The sequence below is a fragment of the Drosophila innubila genome (assembly GCF_004354385.1).
Source record: "Drosophila innubila isolate TH190305 chromosome 2L unlocalized genomic scaffold, UK_Dinn_1.0 4_B_2L, whole genome shotgun sequence".
Taxonomy (NCBI): Eukaryota; Metazoa; Arthropoda; class Insecta; order Diptera; family Drosophilidae; genus Drosophila; species Drosophila innubila.
Genome location: NW_022995372.1, coordinates 17,222,387 through 17,236,113, shown reverse-complemented (window position 1 = coordinate 17,236,113; position 13,727 = coordinate 17,222,387). Strand labels below are relative to the sequence as shown.

Genomic DNA, 13,727 nt, shown 5'->3' with positions numbered 1-13,727 from the left:
ACTTTGTTCAATGAAATCAATACAAATTGAATAATCATGTAACATAATTATAGAGCGTCTTTATCGGTAATGTGCTTGGTCGATTTCATCATTTCGTTGCTCAATACTATTCGTATGCAAATTCGTGAGAATTACTTTTAATTTTAAAGTTGACTTTCTTATACTCTTACATTGAAATTGCTTACTAAATGTTGCTTAACTGTGAATACTATTTACTAATTTGATACTTTGTGATATTCTAGAGCATTACAGTTGTATCTAATACATTGTTGGAATTGCTTAATCAACGTTTGAGCTCCTGGATTAGCTCCTGTATTTGTGTACTTGTATTTTGCATCTGGTGCCTTGTTAATGGTCTATTAATGTGGAGCGCCAACTGCGGTTGCCAGGTGACTGGGTGGGACCATGCGGCGTATGAGTAATATGCTAAATAGCGACCTTCAACAAGTTGCCAAGTGAACATATCTACAGCGACAGCGTTGAGCTCTCGATTCGAATTCTGCTTCAGCCTCATCTTCTGCTTCTGCTTCTGCTTCTGTCTCTGCTTCTGTTGCGACAGCGGCAGAGGCTGCACAGGAAGCGCGTTAATTAGCAAATAAATAAAAAGCGTGCCGGCAAAGAAGACACGCACACTGAGCATGTGTGTATGTGTATGTGTGTGTGTGTGTGTCTTTGTGTACGTGAGTATTGATATGTGACTGTATGTGCTGCTGTTTAAGCGATACTCTCGCTCTTTGTGTGCTATCTCTGCCTGATTTCAATGCATGACGATGCCAACGAGAAAATTCTTTATGCTGCCTCGGCATTTCATATTTCACATTTCACCTTGGTAGTTTTTTGCAACGCTCTTCGAATTCCCTCCCAACTGATATCCATACAAACTGACTGACGAAATGTCTTTTATCTAAAATCATTGAGAAATATTTAAGCCAAAAATTGTGCATTTCTAAATAAAATTTTAATGCAAGAAATAAATTTTCATTGCCATTTCTGAGGCTAATTTTTTTAAAATTTGGTCAACTCATTTAAAAATAAATTGTTTATTTAGTTTGTCTATTTATTTAGTTTTCTTTAACTAAAGGCTTTTCATTTTAAAATTTAAAAATATTGATTGATTATGAGTTAAATGTTGAATGTTTTGGTCTGACTTACACTAAGCCAAATGGGGTACTTACATAATTTGAAAATATTTTATGTAAATTATTTAAAATAAATTAAATGTATCGAAATTTATTGTGGCTACATTTTTATACTTTTCCGAGGGGGATTATCATTATGTCGTTAAATGTGTAAAGCATTATATTTGAGTCCGCCTAATTGCCAGTCTGTTTATCTCTTAGTTTTAAAGCTTCCTTAATTAAACTTGGTAAAGGTCCCAACTTTTTTTTTTTAAGATATAAATGCAAAAATGCAGATAGTATTCTTTAATCCCAATTAATTATTTTGAAATTGAAATACTATATCATATATATGTATATATATACAGAAGATCGGTTGAAAAAAGAACACAGGTAAGAGATTTATATCTTCGGAATGACCAAGATAATCTTCCTGTTTTATGCCCATGTTTCTGCTGTGCTTTGCAGTGTTGTACACAGACCGGCAGAAAGAAAAACAGTCGCATATGCTGTTGGCTTTCAACTTTTGCTCCGCTTCGCACGTTGTGCACGTAATTGAAAATTAACTTGTCTCGCTGGCTGCGAGCTATCTTTGCCCCCATCCCAATTCCCACCCCTATTCCCATCCCCATCTCAGTCATAGCCGCAGTCGCAGCTTACCAACTGTTTGGCTGTCAAAGATTTCTGTGAGCCTATGCGCGTGCTGCATACTGATGTGTTCCACGTTTCCAAAGACAGATGGATAGAGAAATAGAGAGAGATTGAGAGAATAAGAGTAAGAGTAAGAGTGAGAGAAGCAGCAGTTACTTAAGCATACTTTTATTTACAATACTTGTTGGTCTAACTAGTTAAAGCTATACACCAGCTACTCTACAATGTTATACAAGAGTTGACGCTACCAGAATTGGCAGCGCTTGACAGGATTCATACGTGTTCCTGGGGCGCAGTGGAAGACCTCGGCAAACTCGGGCATCTGTGCGAGGGCATAGTTCAATCTCTTGCTGCCCGGGTCATGGAACATGTCCGCCTCCTCGCCACAAAAGAACTGAGCAAATTGCAGGAAATACACGTGTCCATTGTGGCGTCTCTCCGCCGGCTGTTGCATGTATGTCTTGAGTGCAAGGCGCGTTCCACTAACGTCTGCCGTGCGTTCGTTCAACATGAGGACATCGGTGTCGTTGAGGCAGTTGACACCTGCCACATACTGACTATTCAGTCGCAACTGATCGCTGTAGTTGCGCATCACACCCTGCGCATCATAATCCACAAAGTATGTGTCGAAGGCGTGGAACATCTCGTGGCCGAGGGTATTGGCCAAGTCGCCATAGAGCAGCGCTGGCCAGAACTGAGCATGATAGAACGGCAGCTGCACATAGGCATAGGGCATGATGATGATGCTGCTCAGGCAGTAGAAATACGGTGTGGCATCAATGTTGTCCAGCAGCGTGGGACCATGATGATTGAAGCTATAAAACAGTTGCCTCATCGTGGCATTCCGCGTACGCTCCAGCTCCGCCAGATGGTCATAATAGTGCAGCAGACTCTGCAAGTGATTCCGATAGAAATCACCGCCGACTTGCCAACGATTCTCCCAATCTCTATAAAACTGATCAGTGGCATTTTGCGGCATGTTGCCAATATTGAGACGCAAGCCTTGCACCTTCTGCTGCAGTGCCTCCAGCAAGTTGGCCTCCAGTCCGAACTCATTCTCTTCCATTTGCTGGGCTATCTGGGACTTGAGCTCCTGGAAGACGCCAAAGATGACGCGCTCATCGGCAGCACGTTGTCTCGAGTAGTAGGTGTGCTCATAGACATAGTTCATGGCCAGATAAAGTGTCTTTCGCATGTGCTGCACACAGGTAACAGCTGAAGGGGAGTTGGAAGTGGAGCTGGAACTGGAAAGACTGGTCAGTGGATTGTGTGGCAACTGGAGCATATGTTGCAGGAATCTCGCCAAGCCGTACAACTGCAGAAGTCGAGCATCGGTTTGATTTAGATGCTCGATCAACTGACGCAGTCTGGGCAGCTCATCCACCAGCAGCTGATGATTCCCATCGTAGGTGCCATTCAATCGCAGCTCCAAGGCATATGTCCAGTTTAGAGCCGGCAGATCCCGCTGCAGTTGATCCAGTGTGTACATGGTGAGCGTCTCCTCCTCGCTGTTGATGTTCTTTGGCCTGGACAGACGCTCCAGTGTCTCCTCCAGTTGTCGGAACTGAATGCGCAGCTGCGACAACGACGGCAACTTGTTGTCCATGTGACGCCTCAGGGCAGTGTATATAGTTCTGCTGAGATTCAGGCTGAGATTGAATTCGTGCGCTTGGATCACAACAATGTGCTGTGTGGAATTGTGATGAATCACCTCGATCTTCAAGTAGTGTTCATGGCAACCATGTCGGCCCAATATCGCCAACAGCTCCAGCCAATGATTGGTAGCTGGAACCGGCAAAAGTTTCAGATAGCGACGGAGACGTGGTTTTTCCAAAGCCAGACAGCTCTGATAATATTGCAAGAGTTTTGGAAACATCGGAAGACGATGCTCCGGTGCTTGGCGTTCCCTCAGCAGACGCTCGAACAGATCCACATAGCGTTCATCGATGTGAGAGCCGCTCAATGACATGGCGGATACGCCGGCTCCATGCACCGATCTCCAATTGCCGCAGGCATAGCCATGAAAGTCCTGACAGGCATCCACCTCGGGCCGCATATAACTCTCCAGCCTTTGAATGTACTGCAAATTGATATCCCTGCTGCATGGCGACTCCTCCAAGGGATCAACTCCAGAGTGGCGACAACTTTGATTCAGGTGATTCGTGGGCAGCGCCTGGACACTTGCCAGCAGCAAACAAATCCCCCAAATGCGTGGCATTTTATCAAACACAATTCTTATGTATATAACTTCTTATTTATTATTTTTAAAATTAACTTTGTTTTAATCAGTTTTTTATGCAGTTGCCTGCAGTTCTCGGCACAAGTTGCAGTTGTTGTTGTTGTTGTTGTTGTTGTTGTTGTTGGTTTTGTTTAGGCGCACACATGTCAGAATATTGATTTGAGAATATTTATTTCAATGGTTTCTTATTCTTTTGTATTTCACAACTTTTGTCTCGATTTCGAGAATGTTTCGTTGTTTCGTTGCTCGTTTGCCGCTTGCTAAAAATCAACTAAAAACTCGTTTCACGCGTTTTCAATTTTTATGTATTCGTATTTAATTCACTGGCCCCATGCACACACATACAAACGCACATTGATTTACATACATTTATGTGTGTTAAAATTCTTGCAGCGCGCTTTTTACAGTTTTTTTTCGCTTGCTTTGCTTGCTTATCAGCGTTTTAATACGTCTTTTCTTTTAGTTCGTACGAAGCCGTCTTATCAATGGTACGAGTACACTGTAAAAAATGCCCGAGCGCTGCAAACGCTAACAAGTCCATATGAAAGTACTTATTCTCCCAGAGATGACTTTAGTTCTTCCAACTTGTAATTTGACAAATGGTAAAAATATAAATAAAGTTATTTGAGCTACTTTGCGTTTTATATACTAGAAAAAAGTTTGGTTAAATGAATATTTTTTACTTTTGTAATAAAAGATAAAACTGTAAAAAATAGAATTTAAAATAATTTTTATAATAAAACTTGAAAACAAAAATGTATTCTTTTCCAGGATACAACATTGATAATATTATGTCTGGATTTTTCTAATTCATATTTTGTCGGGCTTAATTTTTTTAAACACATATTTCTATATTATACTGCTTAATTTCTCGCTGTGTAAAAGACTCTGCTTGTATTGAACAAAAAAGTGATTTCAATTCATGTTTTAGTTATTAATTGTCATCGTAGCCGCAGTCGCTCGGCTTTCGCCTTATCAGGTCGTTGAATTAACGGATGACGCAATTGGGGCTGCAATTAATGACTAACCTTAAGCACGAGAGGTTCGGTCTAGGGTCAGAGAACCGTCAATCATTGCGATATGCTGCCATGGTTAATATAATATAAAACATTAACTCAGCTCTTAGATTCTTTGTCATTCGAGAGGGGCCTGGCCATTCTCTTCTCTTTGGACTCTTGAGCATCGATGTATTTTTACATCAATTTTAAAAACTGATTTCCCTGAACGAAATAATACTTCTATTATACCAACTGTTGAGTGCTGGAACACATGTTTATTCCATTAAATTAATGAGGCTCGTGCGAAGTTGAAGGGCAGAAAAGGTGCACTAACTATAAATGAATTTGAACAACAATGGATTTTGGAATTAAATACGTATAAAAAAAGTATTTACTTTTATAATTTGTCAAACAATTCAAAAAACATTTTAAACGAATCAGGAAAACAATTTTTTTTAATTCTGATGAATTTGAGAACGTTTGATTTTCTAACCAGACCATCGGTAGTTTTCGAAAATATCTTGCTAACAGGTATATCCAAGCGTGGATAAAGCTTTTTGTAATAGTCTCGTAAATTTTTTACCGTTCGACTTATAGTTAAAATTATAGTGTTATTTTAAATTAAAGGCTTACACCGTAAATAACAAATAAATATAGATTATTTATTTTTATGATTACCAACTATTTCATTATACACACATTGTTAAGTTTATTTAAAACCTAATCACTAAAGCATGTGCCTCATTTGCCTTCAAATTATTGAATTTTAATTAAATTGCAATTTGTTAACTCACCCACACAATGTGAGAGAGGTAAAGAGTTATAGAAAGAGAGTGATAAAGATAGATAGATAGACAGTGTGAGAGAGAGAGAGAGTGAGAGAGAAAGAGAAGTTAAGTAAAGTTGACAACGCTTTAATTAATAATTATTTTTAAAGCGCTCTGAATTTTAAATTGGCATAATTTCTCTGTCATTGACAGAGAGAAATAGCGGTGGACACAGAGAAAGAGAGGCATACAAATTATGTGGAATATTTAAAACAACTTTAAAAGGTATTTGATAAGCAGCAACAGCAAAAGGATAAGCGAGGGGTGTATTGTGTGTATGTATATCAAAGTGAAAGCTTTACGAAAATTATTTTTATTAAAAATATCACTTTTTTCCCCACATATTTCATTAAGTGCTGGCAAAAGCGCGACATTGTTGGTCGACATAAAGCAAAATTGCATTATAATATATTAATTTATTAACATGAGTGAAACGCGAAAATTATTTGCCACAAGGAGTCTACATTCAAGCCTCACTGTATACATGTATATGTATCGAAAGTGCAAGCATGCTGAAAGTAAACGGTTCAATGGTAGTTCAACACTTGCCTCATCTCCCTGGTTCTGTCCTTGGCTCTTTGCCTGCCTCAATGCATCGGTATCAGCCGCCTTGTCGAATCCCGAATTTCATAATTCAATTACGCCTGGCAAGTCACTGTTGAGCCGCGAAAGAGCTCAGCCAGACAGCCCAACTCAGATACTCTATAATGGGCAAGGTTTACAGTTAAGCTAAGTGTTTGGATGCGGTTGGAATTTAAATAATATACACAGCTTTTTTTTTTTTGCTTAATTACTGCCTATATTGCTGATCATTTCATTAAGTTTAATTAAGTCAATACTAGTCGTTAAGTTAGTCGCAAAACAAATAACAACAATATAGATATTCTTAGCAATAATTTCAGCAAAAAGTTACTTGAAATAACGAAACAATTTTTTGTAAAACAGAACATGGGAAAAGCAAAGATTTCACACATGCTGGAGCTAGAAAAGCTTTAAATTAGAATAGAAAGATAGCTTTGCTGTAGTATCACGTAATATGTTTTTTTATGAATCACGTGTATAATTAATTGGCGGAAAGGTATAAGCCTTGTTTTTTGTGATTTAAAAACCATTTATTTTTCTGAAATTTTAAATTTTGCTTACTATAACAAATATATAAAGAGTTTAAGAAGAAGAAGCAATAAAAGTTCTTTTAACAATAAAATATATTTTTTGTTATTTTTCGGTCGAGAAAAGAAGTTTTATTAAAAAAATAAACAACAGGATGTTAGTAAGCGTATACAAAGTTGCGGTGCTTTGCGATTCATAGCGAATAAAAAGTAAAAGTAACCCGCAAATGGGTTGAGTTCTTTGTGGGTCCAACAGTTTGCCTTGTTAAATGCTCACTTACGCATGCACTCAACATTCTGGCCTCTTCACCTCCTCCCCTGCTGTGCCTTCTCCACTCCCAGTTGCAATTTGCATGTACTGTTTTTTGTTGTTGTCATTTTTACAGAGTGTAGCAATAAATGTTTGCGGTTTTTCAGCAACTTTAAGTCAGCGCTAAAGTTCTCTTCAATTTATAGTTTCATTTTTGTATTCTCCCGTTACTCAAGTAATTCAATTTCCGACTGAGCCCCTCAGAAAATATATTAAAGTTATTGAAAGCGTAGCAAACAGACAAACAAACAAACAAACAAGCAAACAAACAGACAATGGATAACAAGTAAAAAAAATGAAATGTGTAAAACCTTTTAACAATTTTTGGGTTTTTTTGTTTAGCAAATTTGTTGTCTAGACAATTTTCCATGCGTGGAAATATGCCACGTGGCTATTAGCAAATTGAAATGGTCGATTTTAAGACTAAACTCTACTCTGTCCCAGATGATGATGACGCAATAAAGTGCGCTACCAACTCACAAATGTCATCATCAACATTCAGCATCAATTCCAGCTTAGCACCTGCCTGAATCTCTCACTCGTTTACTGCTTTGTCCCCTGATTTGCATAAGGCGGCAATGGCGATGCTAACAAAGTTTCAGCTCAACTTGGAGACACTCACACCGAGCTGTATGTCACCATTTCGCCGAGCAACCATGACTGCCTCAAATCCAATGAAATCAAAGCCCTTCCCAAGAGCTTTCTCACAAGCTCCACATGCTCAAATTTTTGTTTGTAAATTTTATTGTGGCGCACAACTCTCTGAGGTCTTGTTAGTACTCACATTTTGCGGTGACTCTCGCCAGCTTTTGAGAAGTCTTCATTGCATGATTGAAGGTAGAACCATTTGCTGCAATTCACCTTTAAAACTGTTATTCTAGTTAATATAATTGATAAAATAATTAGTGAAAACGAACAAATTATGAACTTTTTATTCAATATTAACAAATGATCTAGTTGGTTTTATTTTTTTGTTTTTGAGTTTTCTTATGAACCTTGCAACAATATAGGATTAAATGTAAACTTATGATTTTTAGTCGCCTTCTTTTAACATTCTTTTTTAAAATTTCATTCCGTTTGAAGTTCCATTGAGATTTAATAATGAAAATTTAAAGATTTTTCTTACGATCATTTCGCAAAATAGCGGGTCTTACTAAATTCTGGCCCCGTGATGCATCAACACTAGTTAGCTGAGTCGTTAGCTGATTTCGCTAGGCAAACAAATGTAAAACAGAAAAATAGTGCAAGCAAGAAAAGCAAAAAAAATTCAAAGAAAGAAGACGAGGTGCGCTTGGCAAAAGTTAACGGCTATTGTAACTGGTAATTATCAGAATTTTCGCCGATTTCTGTCTTCAATTCTTTGTTTTTGCCTGCCCTTTTGTCTCTGCACATTTCTCTTTGCGCATTTCTTTTTATCTCTCTCAAATAACATAACCAATTAAAGAGTGCGCTTTAAAAGTAGAGTCGACTATATTCAGTTTGTTTCTATTTTTTTTTTTTCGTTTGTCAGCATAAATGCAAAGTCTCGGATTCCAAATATGTTTCGAAAAAATGTTGAAATACTGGAATAATAAATACCAATAAAAAATAATTCCATTTTTCTTTTTTATAATGTTAACTTGCTGTCAGTTATTTTAAAAACACTCACAAAACAACAACTCTGAAATATAAAACTTTTAAATTGAAACTCAATATTAAGTGAAGAAATAATACTGAAAAGCATCGGTTGGTTATATTTCCTAGTAACTAATAACATGTTGTGGATAATTATATGTCCAGGATTTGAAGTTGGAAATATATTTTTTGCAACTGTCGCATTACTGTGTAAATATATATAATCCAATCTACGAACCCCTAATAAACTTTCCACACCTTTGTTCATCCTAAGCTATACCCAATTTTAAGTCTCAAGTCAAGGAGCGCAATCTGTCAATTTTATTAACGTCGAGTGCATGCAAATTTCTGGAGACTGTTTTATCTACCTGTTTTACCTTTTTACTGTCATCCTCAGGTTTCCTGGAAGGAAGGCATTTAATCGCATTAGGGGTGGTAAAAACCCCAAACTGCAGCTGTGCCGCGATTATATGACCTGACCTGATGTTAGCCCGGATTGGCAGGTATCAAAAGAATTTGCATAGATTCGACCTGTGCTCCTTAAAAGCCGCTGCACGAATGCAACCGATCACAGTTACAAACTGAAACGTCTAACGTGAAGAACGCAAGAGAAATAATTCGAAATGGTGCTAAGCAATTCAACGCCCAATAATAATCACAAGCAGCAGGAGATTGTCCTGGATACGGCCGCCATGAACAGTGCCGATCTGAGTGAGTTGATTCAATTGAATGCCGAGATTGAGGAGCGACGTTCCCGCCACGCCCACTATGGCGATGTGGGCGATGCAAGTGGATTGCTCCGTGCAACGATGACGAGGGAGGAACTGTTTGAGATCTCCTCTGTGGATGATGATCATTTCCTTAGCGCTCTAGAGCATCAGAACTCCTATGTGGCGCCGTCACGCATTCAAATCACCGATCTGGACTTGTCCAGCATTGAGAATCTCATGAAATACTTTGATGAAGAGGTGCCCGTATCGCCAAGAAAGGAGATGGCCGCAACCCTCAACAATTGTAGTGGAAAAGTGGCCAGTGTCATTGCCAAATTGGCAAGCCAACCGGCAGCTCCTCCCAAGCAAAAGCTGGAAAGCTGCAAGCTGAAGATCAGCGAGTTGAAGCAAAAATATGAACAGCAGCCGGAACAGCTGGCAACGCCTCAAGCTGTTCGTGGAGCCGGTAAAACCAGCTCCATGTTGCCCATGAAGGTCAAGGAGATGGCACAGCTCTTCAACTCCAAGTTTAATCAGATAGTGGGACGCACCGAGGTCTCCCAATACGCAATGCTGCAGAATGAGCTGTCACTCTCACTCTCGCCGGAAGCGAAGCCTCAACCACAACCTCAACCCAGGCAGAAGCCGCAACAGCAGGAGCAATCGATGGTACATGGACCTTGCCTGGTGGCCGAGGATGTCTTCCGTGAGCTAAGTGTCAAGGATAAAGTGTTGCTCTTTAACAAATTCGTCAGTGATATCGCCGCCAAGCATCCCAAATTTAATGAGCATGCGGATGATCTGAAGGCACAGGCCAAGAAGCAAATGGCACGTGGAGAAGTGATAGCCGAGCAACAAGCGAGTGTCAAGCATTTGGCCCAGGAGCTGGAGGCCAAGTGTGCACTCCAAGCAACGCCACCAAAGCCGCTTCCAACAAGTGCAGCCAAATCCAACGCATCCTCCTCCGTCACACCCTCGATGCATGTGAGCACACTGACGGTGGTGATCAAGCCCAGTCCGGAGCGTCATGTCATTGCCCTGTCCGGTCATCAGATGGAGCCACGTGAACAGGCCAACACGCAGAAGCGCAATCTGTCGGCCATACGCAGTGTGCTGCCCACGGAGGCATATGCTCCGCCCAAGAAGATCCGACGCACACGTCAGGAGCGTGCCGGCAATGATAGTCATCCATTTTTTCAAAACGAGCCACTGGAGAGCCTCTTCTACAGCTGGCTAAGTGCCGAGAATGGTGTGCTCTTTGACATAACCAGCGTCTCGAACCAGGACCAGACTATCGAGATTGCCAGCAGCGATGAGATGCCCAAACAGGCCACGATCAACTCCGATTATGGCGACATAAGCCAAAAGTCAGCCGTCGAGCGCTTGCTCGAGGAAGCCATTGCCAAGCTGGAGCTGGAGAGCCAGACAAAGGAATCCAGCTCTGTGGAGGAAAAGGATGTGGACACGGCAACGACAACACCACCACCAAGCACAACAACAAACACACCCGCAGCAACAACACCAACACCAACAACAGCCACGCCCACGCCACGAAAAATGAAACGCCAAGCACCGCCAGTTCCAGCACCACGTCCAAGTCTTGTCCAGGCACAGAACAACTGCATCACATCGAGCAGCTCCTCGAGTTGCAAGCAGTCCGATGCCGATGAGAGTGAATCCGGATTGTCTACTTTACCCAAGGTGAGTGTTCTAAATCATAAGAAATTCTTAAAAGTAGCGTCTTTCAACGTCTGGAATTAGAAATTCTCTAAACAGTGATCGCAAAGAAGTATTACGAAATCGAAAATAATTTCAGTATGAATCAAATTATACCAGAAAACTAATTTTATTTATAATTCCACTTTTTAATTCATTTTATAAATTGGAAATAATGAATAATGAAATAATTGTAACTTTTATTTAAAAGTTCATTTGGATTTTGAAATTTAAAAAAAAGCTTACATTTAAATTATTCACGTCCCAATCAATTATAACAGTTATGTTATGACTTTTATATTGATATTTAATTATTACTTATTTTGAATATATTAAAAATTGTAAACATTTTGGTTCCTGTCACTAAATTCAAACCAATACAAACTCTACTGTTAGAATTTTCCTATATTTTGTTAATATATATTTTTGTTACTTACTAATGAAACACATTAATCCCTTGCAGATAACCAGCGATGAATCTCAGCCGGAAATGCCAGCATCGCCAGCCGAAGGGACGGACTTTGATTTTACCAAACCCGTGCGACCGCCGCGTAAGAAGAAGATGCGTCGCACTTTAACCTGGAAGAAGGAGAATTCCATCGTGGAGGCCACAGCGAATGCGGTGACCAGCACCGATTCCGACTCCGACTACAAGCCAGCAGGATTGCAGGAAAAGAAGAAGAAGCCTACAACCGCAAGTGGAACTACAGTTGCACCACTTCCCTTGGCACTGCCACTGCCGGAGCAGAGTTACATTGAGCTGGACAAGTCGCTGATGCGTCAGGTGAATTCACCGAGAAAGATCAAGTCGGCTTATACGTTGACGGTGATGTCGTCGCCATCTCCCAATGCGGACAGCGATCAGTCGCCATCGCAGACACCGCGTCAATCGCTGGATCAACAGCTGCGTGACAGCTTCATCGATCAGGGCTTTGAGACCTGCTCCAATGATGCCATGGATGGCAGTCCGCTGCGTCGTCCCTCCTTGGGCATGACCAATGCGAAGCCCTCGGGCTTTTCCACGCCAGTTAAGGGCCGGAATGCCTCGAGTTCCGCACAGCAGCAGCTCTTTAGTCCAATTGGACAGTTGGACAAGTCTCGTCGCAGCTCGTTGGCCATGCAGGTGATTCGGGAGGATCATCCACTGGACTTGGCTGCCACTTCGGACACTCCGACCACACCCACATGCAGTGAGCGCGAGTTCTTTGCCAACGCACCGACTGTGGAGATGAGCTCCTCTCAGCTGGAGGATGTGCCGGCTAGCAAGTGCTGCTCGAAGTTTTGGATTAGCGCTGGAGATTTTACAATCTCTTTGGACATTGCTTACAATACGTCGGAGCGATTGCGACTGCTGTATGAGATCTTTACACAGAAGAGCTGGGAAACCCGTGAGCTGACCTTTGGCATCGATGGACACAAGTTTTCCAGGTCGAATGGCAGCGTGCAGGAGACAAAATCCATGCCTGAACGTCCGCCTAGTGTGAAGGGGTTCTCCCATTACTGGTTTGCCAGCGGCGACCTTGCCGTGCCCTTCAGCGGCAAGCACCTGTCCAGCGAGAAGATCGAGCGTCTATTCCACTTCCTTGACACGGAACTCGGCTCCGATGTGGAGCAGGAGCTACGCTTTGGTGTCGACCATTTTGAGTTCAGCAGCATTCCCGAGTTCTGGCACACAACTCCCAAGTTCTCCATTGAGAGCAACTACAGCATGCTCGTGGGATTGCAGACGGGCAACAGCAATGGACTGGAAGGACGCAGCAAATACGCCTGGCCGAATAACCAGAGCAACAACTCTGTCAATGCCATTAAGACCAGCGATCTCGATCAAACTGAATTCGAGTCGGACAGTTTTAGCAACAATAGCGGACGACTCTCCTTCTCGCCGGATTTGTTTAGCCAAGACTATGAGGCGGTGCCGCTCGATGAGCTCTTTGATAAGACGCTGCCTGTCATCCGCTCAACGCCTAGGATCATGCCCACAGCCATGACCATGCCACAAATGCTTCACACACTGCAACAGCAGCAAACCAAGTTGAAAAGTGTGGAGCAGCGCATAAGGAACTACGAGTTGCCCTCAAAGCACAATGAAGCAACGCTGAAACAATGCCGCAACAAGCCGGAATATGCCCAAAAGTTGCGGACCATTGACAATATCGCTCGCAGCAATGGATTCCGTGCCTGTTCCATGGAGGAACTCGAGAGTTTCATGCAGTTCCTCATCGAATATGCGGACGTCTGTCTGGGCAGTTGCAGTGAGCACATCAACAAGATCATCGATTCCCTTCTGGATCAACGCGCGGTCGCCGTTTAATTCAATGCATTTCAAATAATTCCCTTTCAATCTATTGTAATTATATATGTATCTTTTAGGCACTAACATCTAATGTTACAAATACAATTTTATTCCTAATAAACTTTATGAAAAGTTAAAGCAA

At 41.2% G+C, this 13,727-nt stretch overlaps 2 protein-coding genes across 2 annotated transcripts; one reads left to right on the top strand and one right to left on the bottom strand.

The window, feature by feature from the left end:
• Window positions 1-1,916: 1,916 nt before the first annotated feature.
• On the bottom strand, window positions 1,917-4,338 carry LOC117781957 (endothelin-converting enzyme-like 1). Its single transcript, XM_034618849.1, has one exon. The coding sequence runs from the start codon at window positions 3,985-3,987 to the stop codon at window positions 2,014-2,016; it is 1,974 nt and encodes a 657-aa protein (XP_034474740.1). The 5' UTR covers window positions 3,988-4,338; the 3' UTR covers window positions 1,917-2,013.
• Window positions 4,339-9,273: 4,935 nt separating this feature from the next.
• On the top strand, window positions 9,274-13,727 carry LOC117781877 (uncharacterized protein DDB_G0284459). The gene is made up of 2 exons (XM_034618756.1): window positions 9,274-11,277; window positions 11,756-13,727. The coding sequence occupies exons 1-2, from the start codon at window positions 9,490-9,492 to the stop codon at window positions 13,601-13,603; spliced, it is 3,636 nt and encodes a 1,211-aa protein (XP_034474647.1). The 5' UTR covers window positions 9,274-9,489; the 3' UTR covers window positions 13,604-13,727.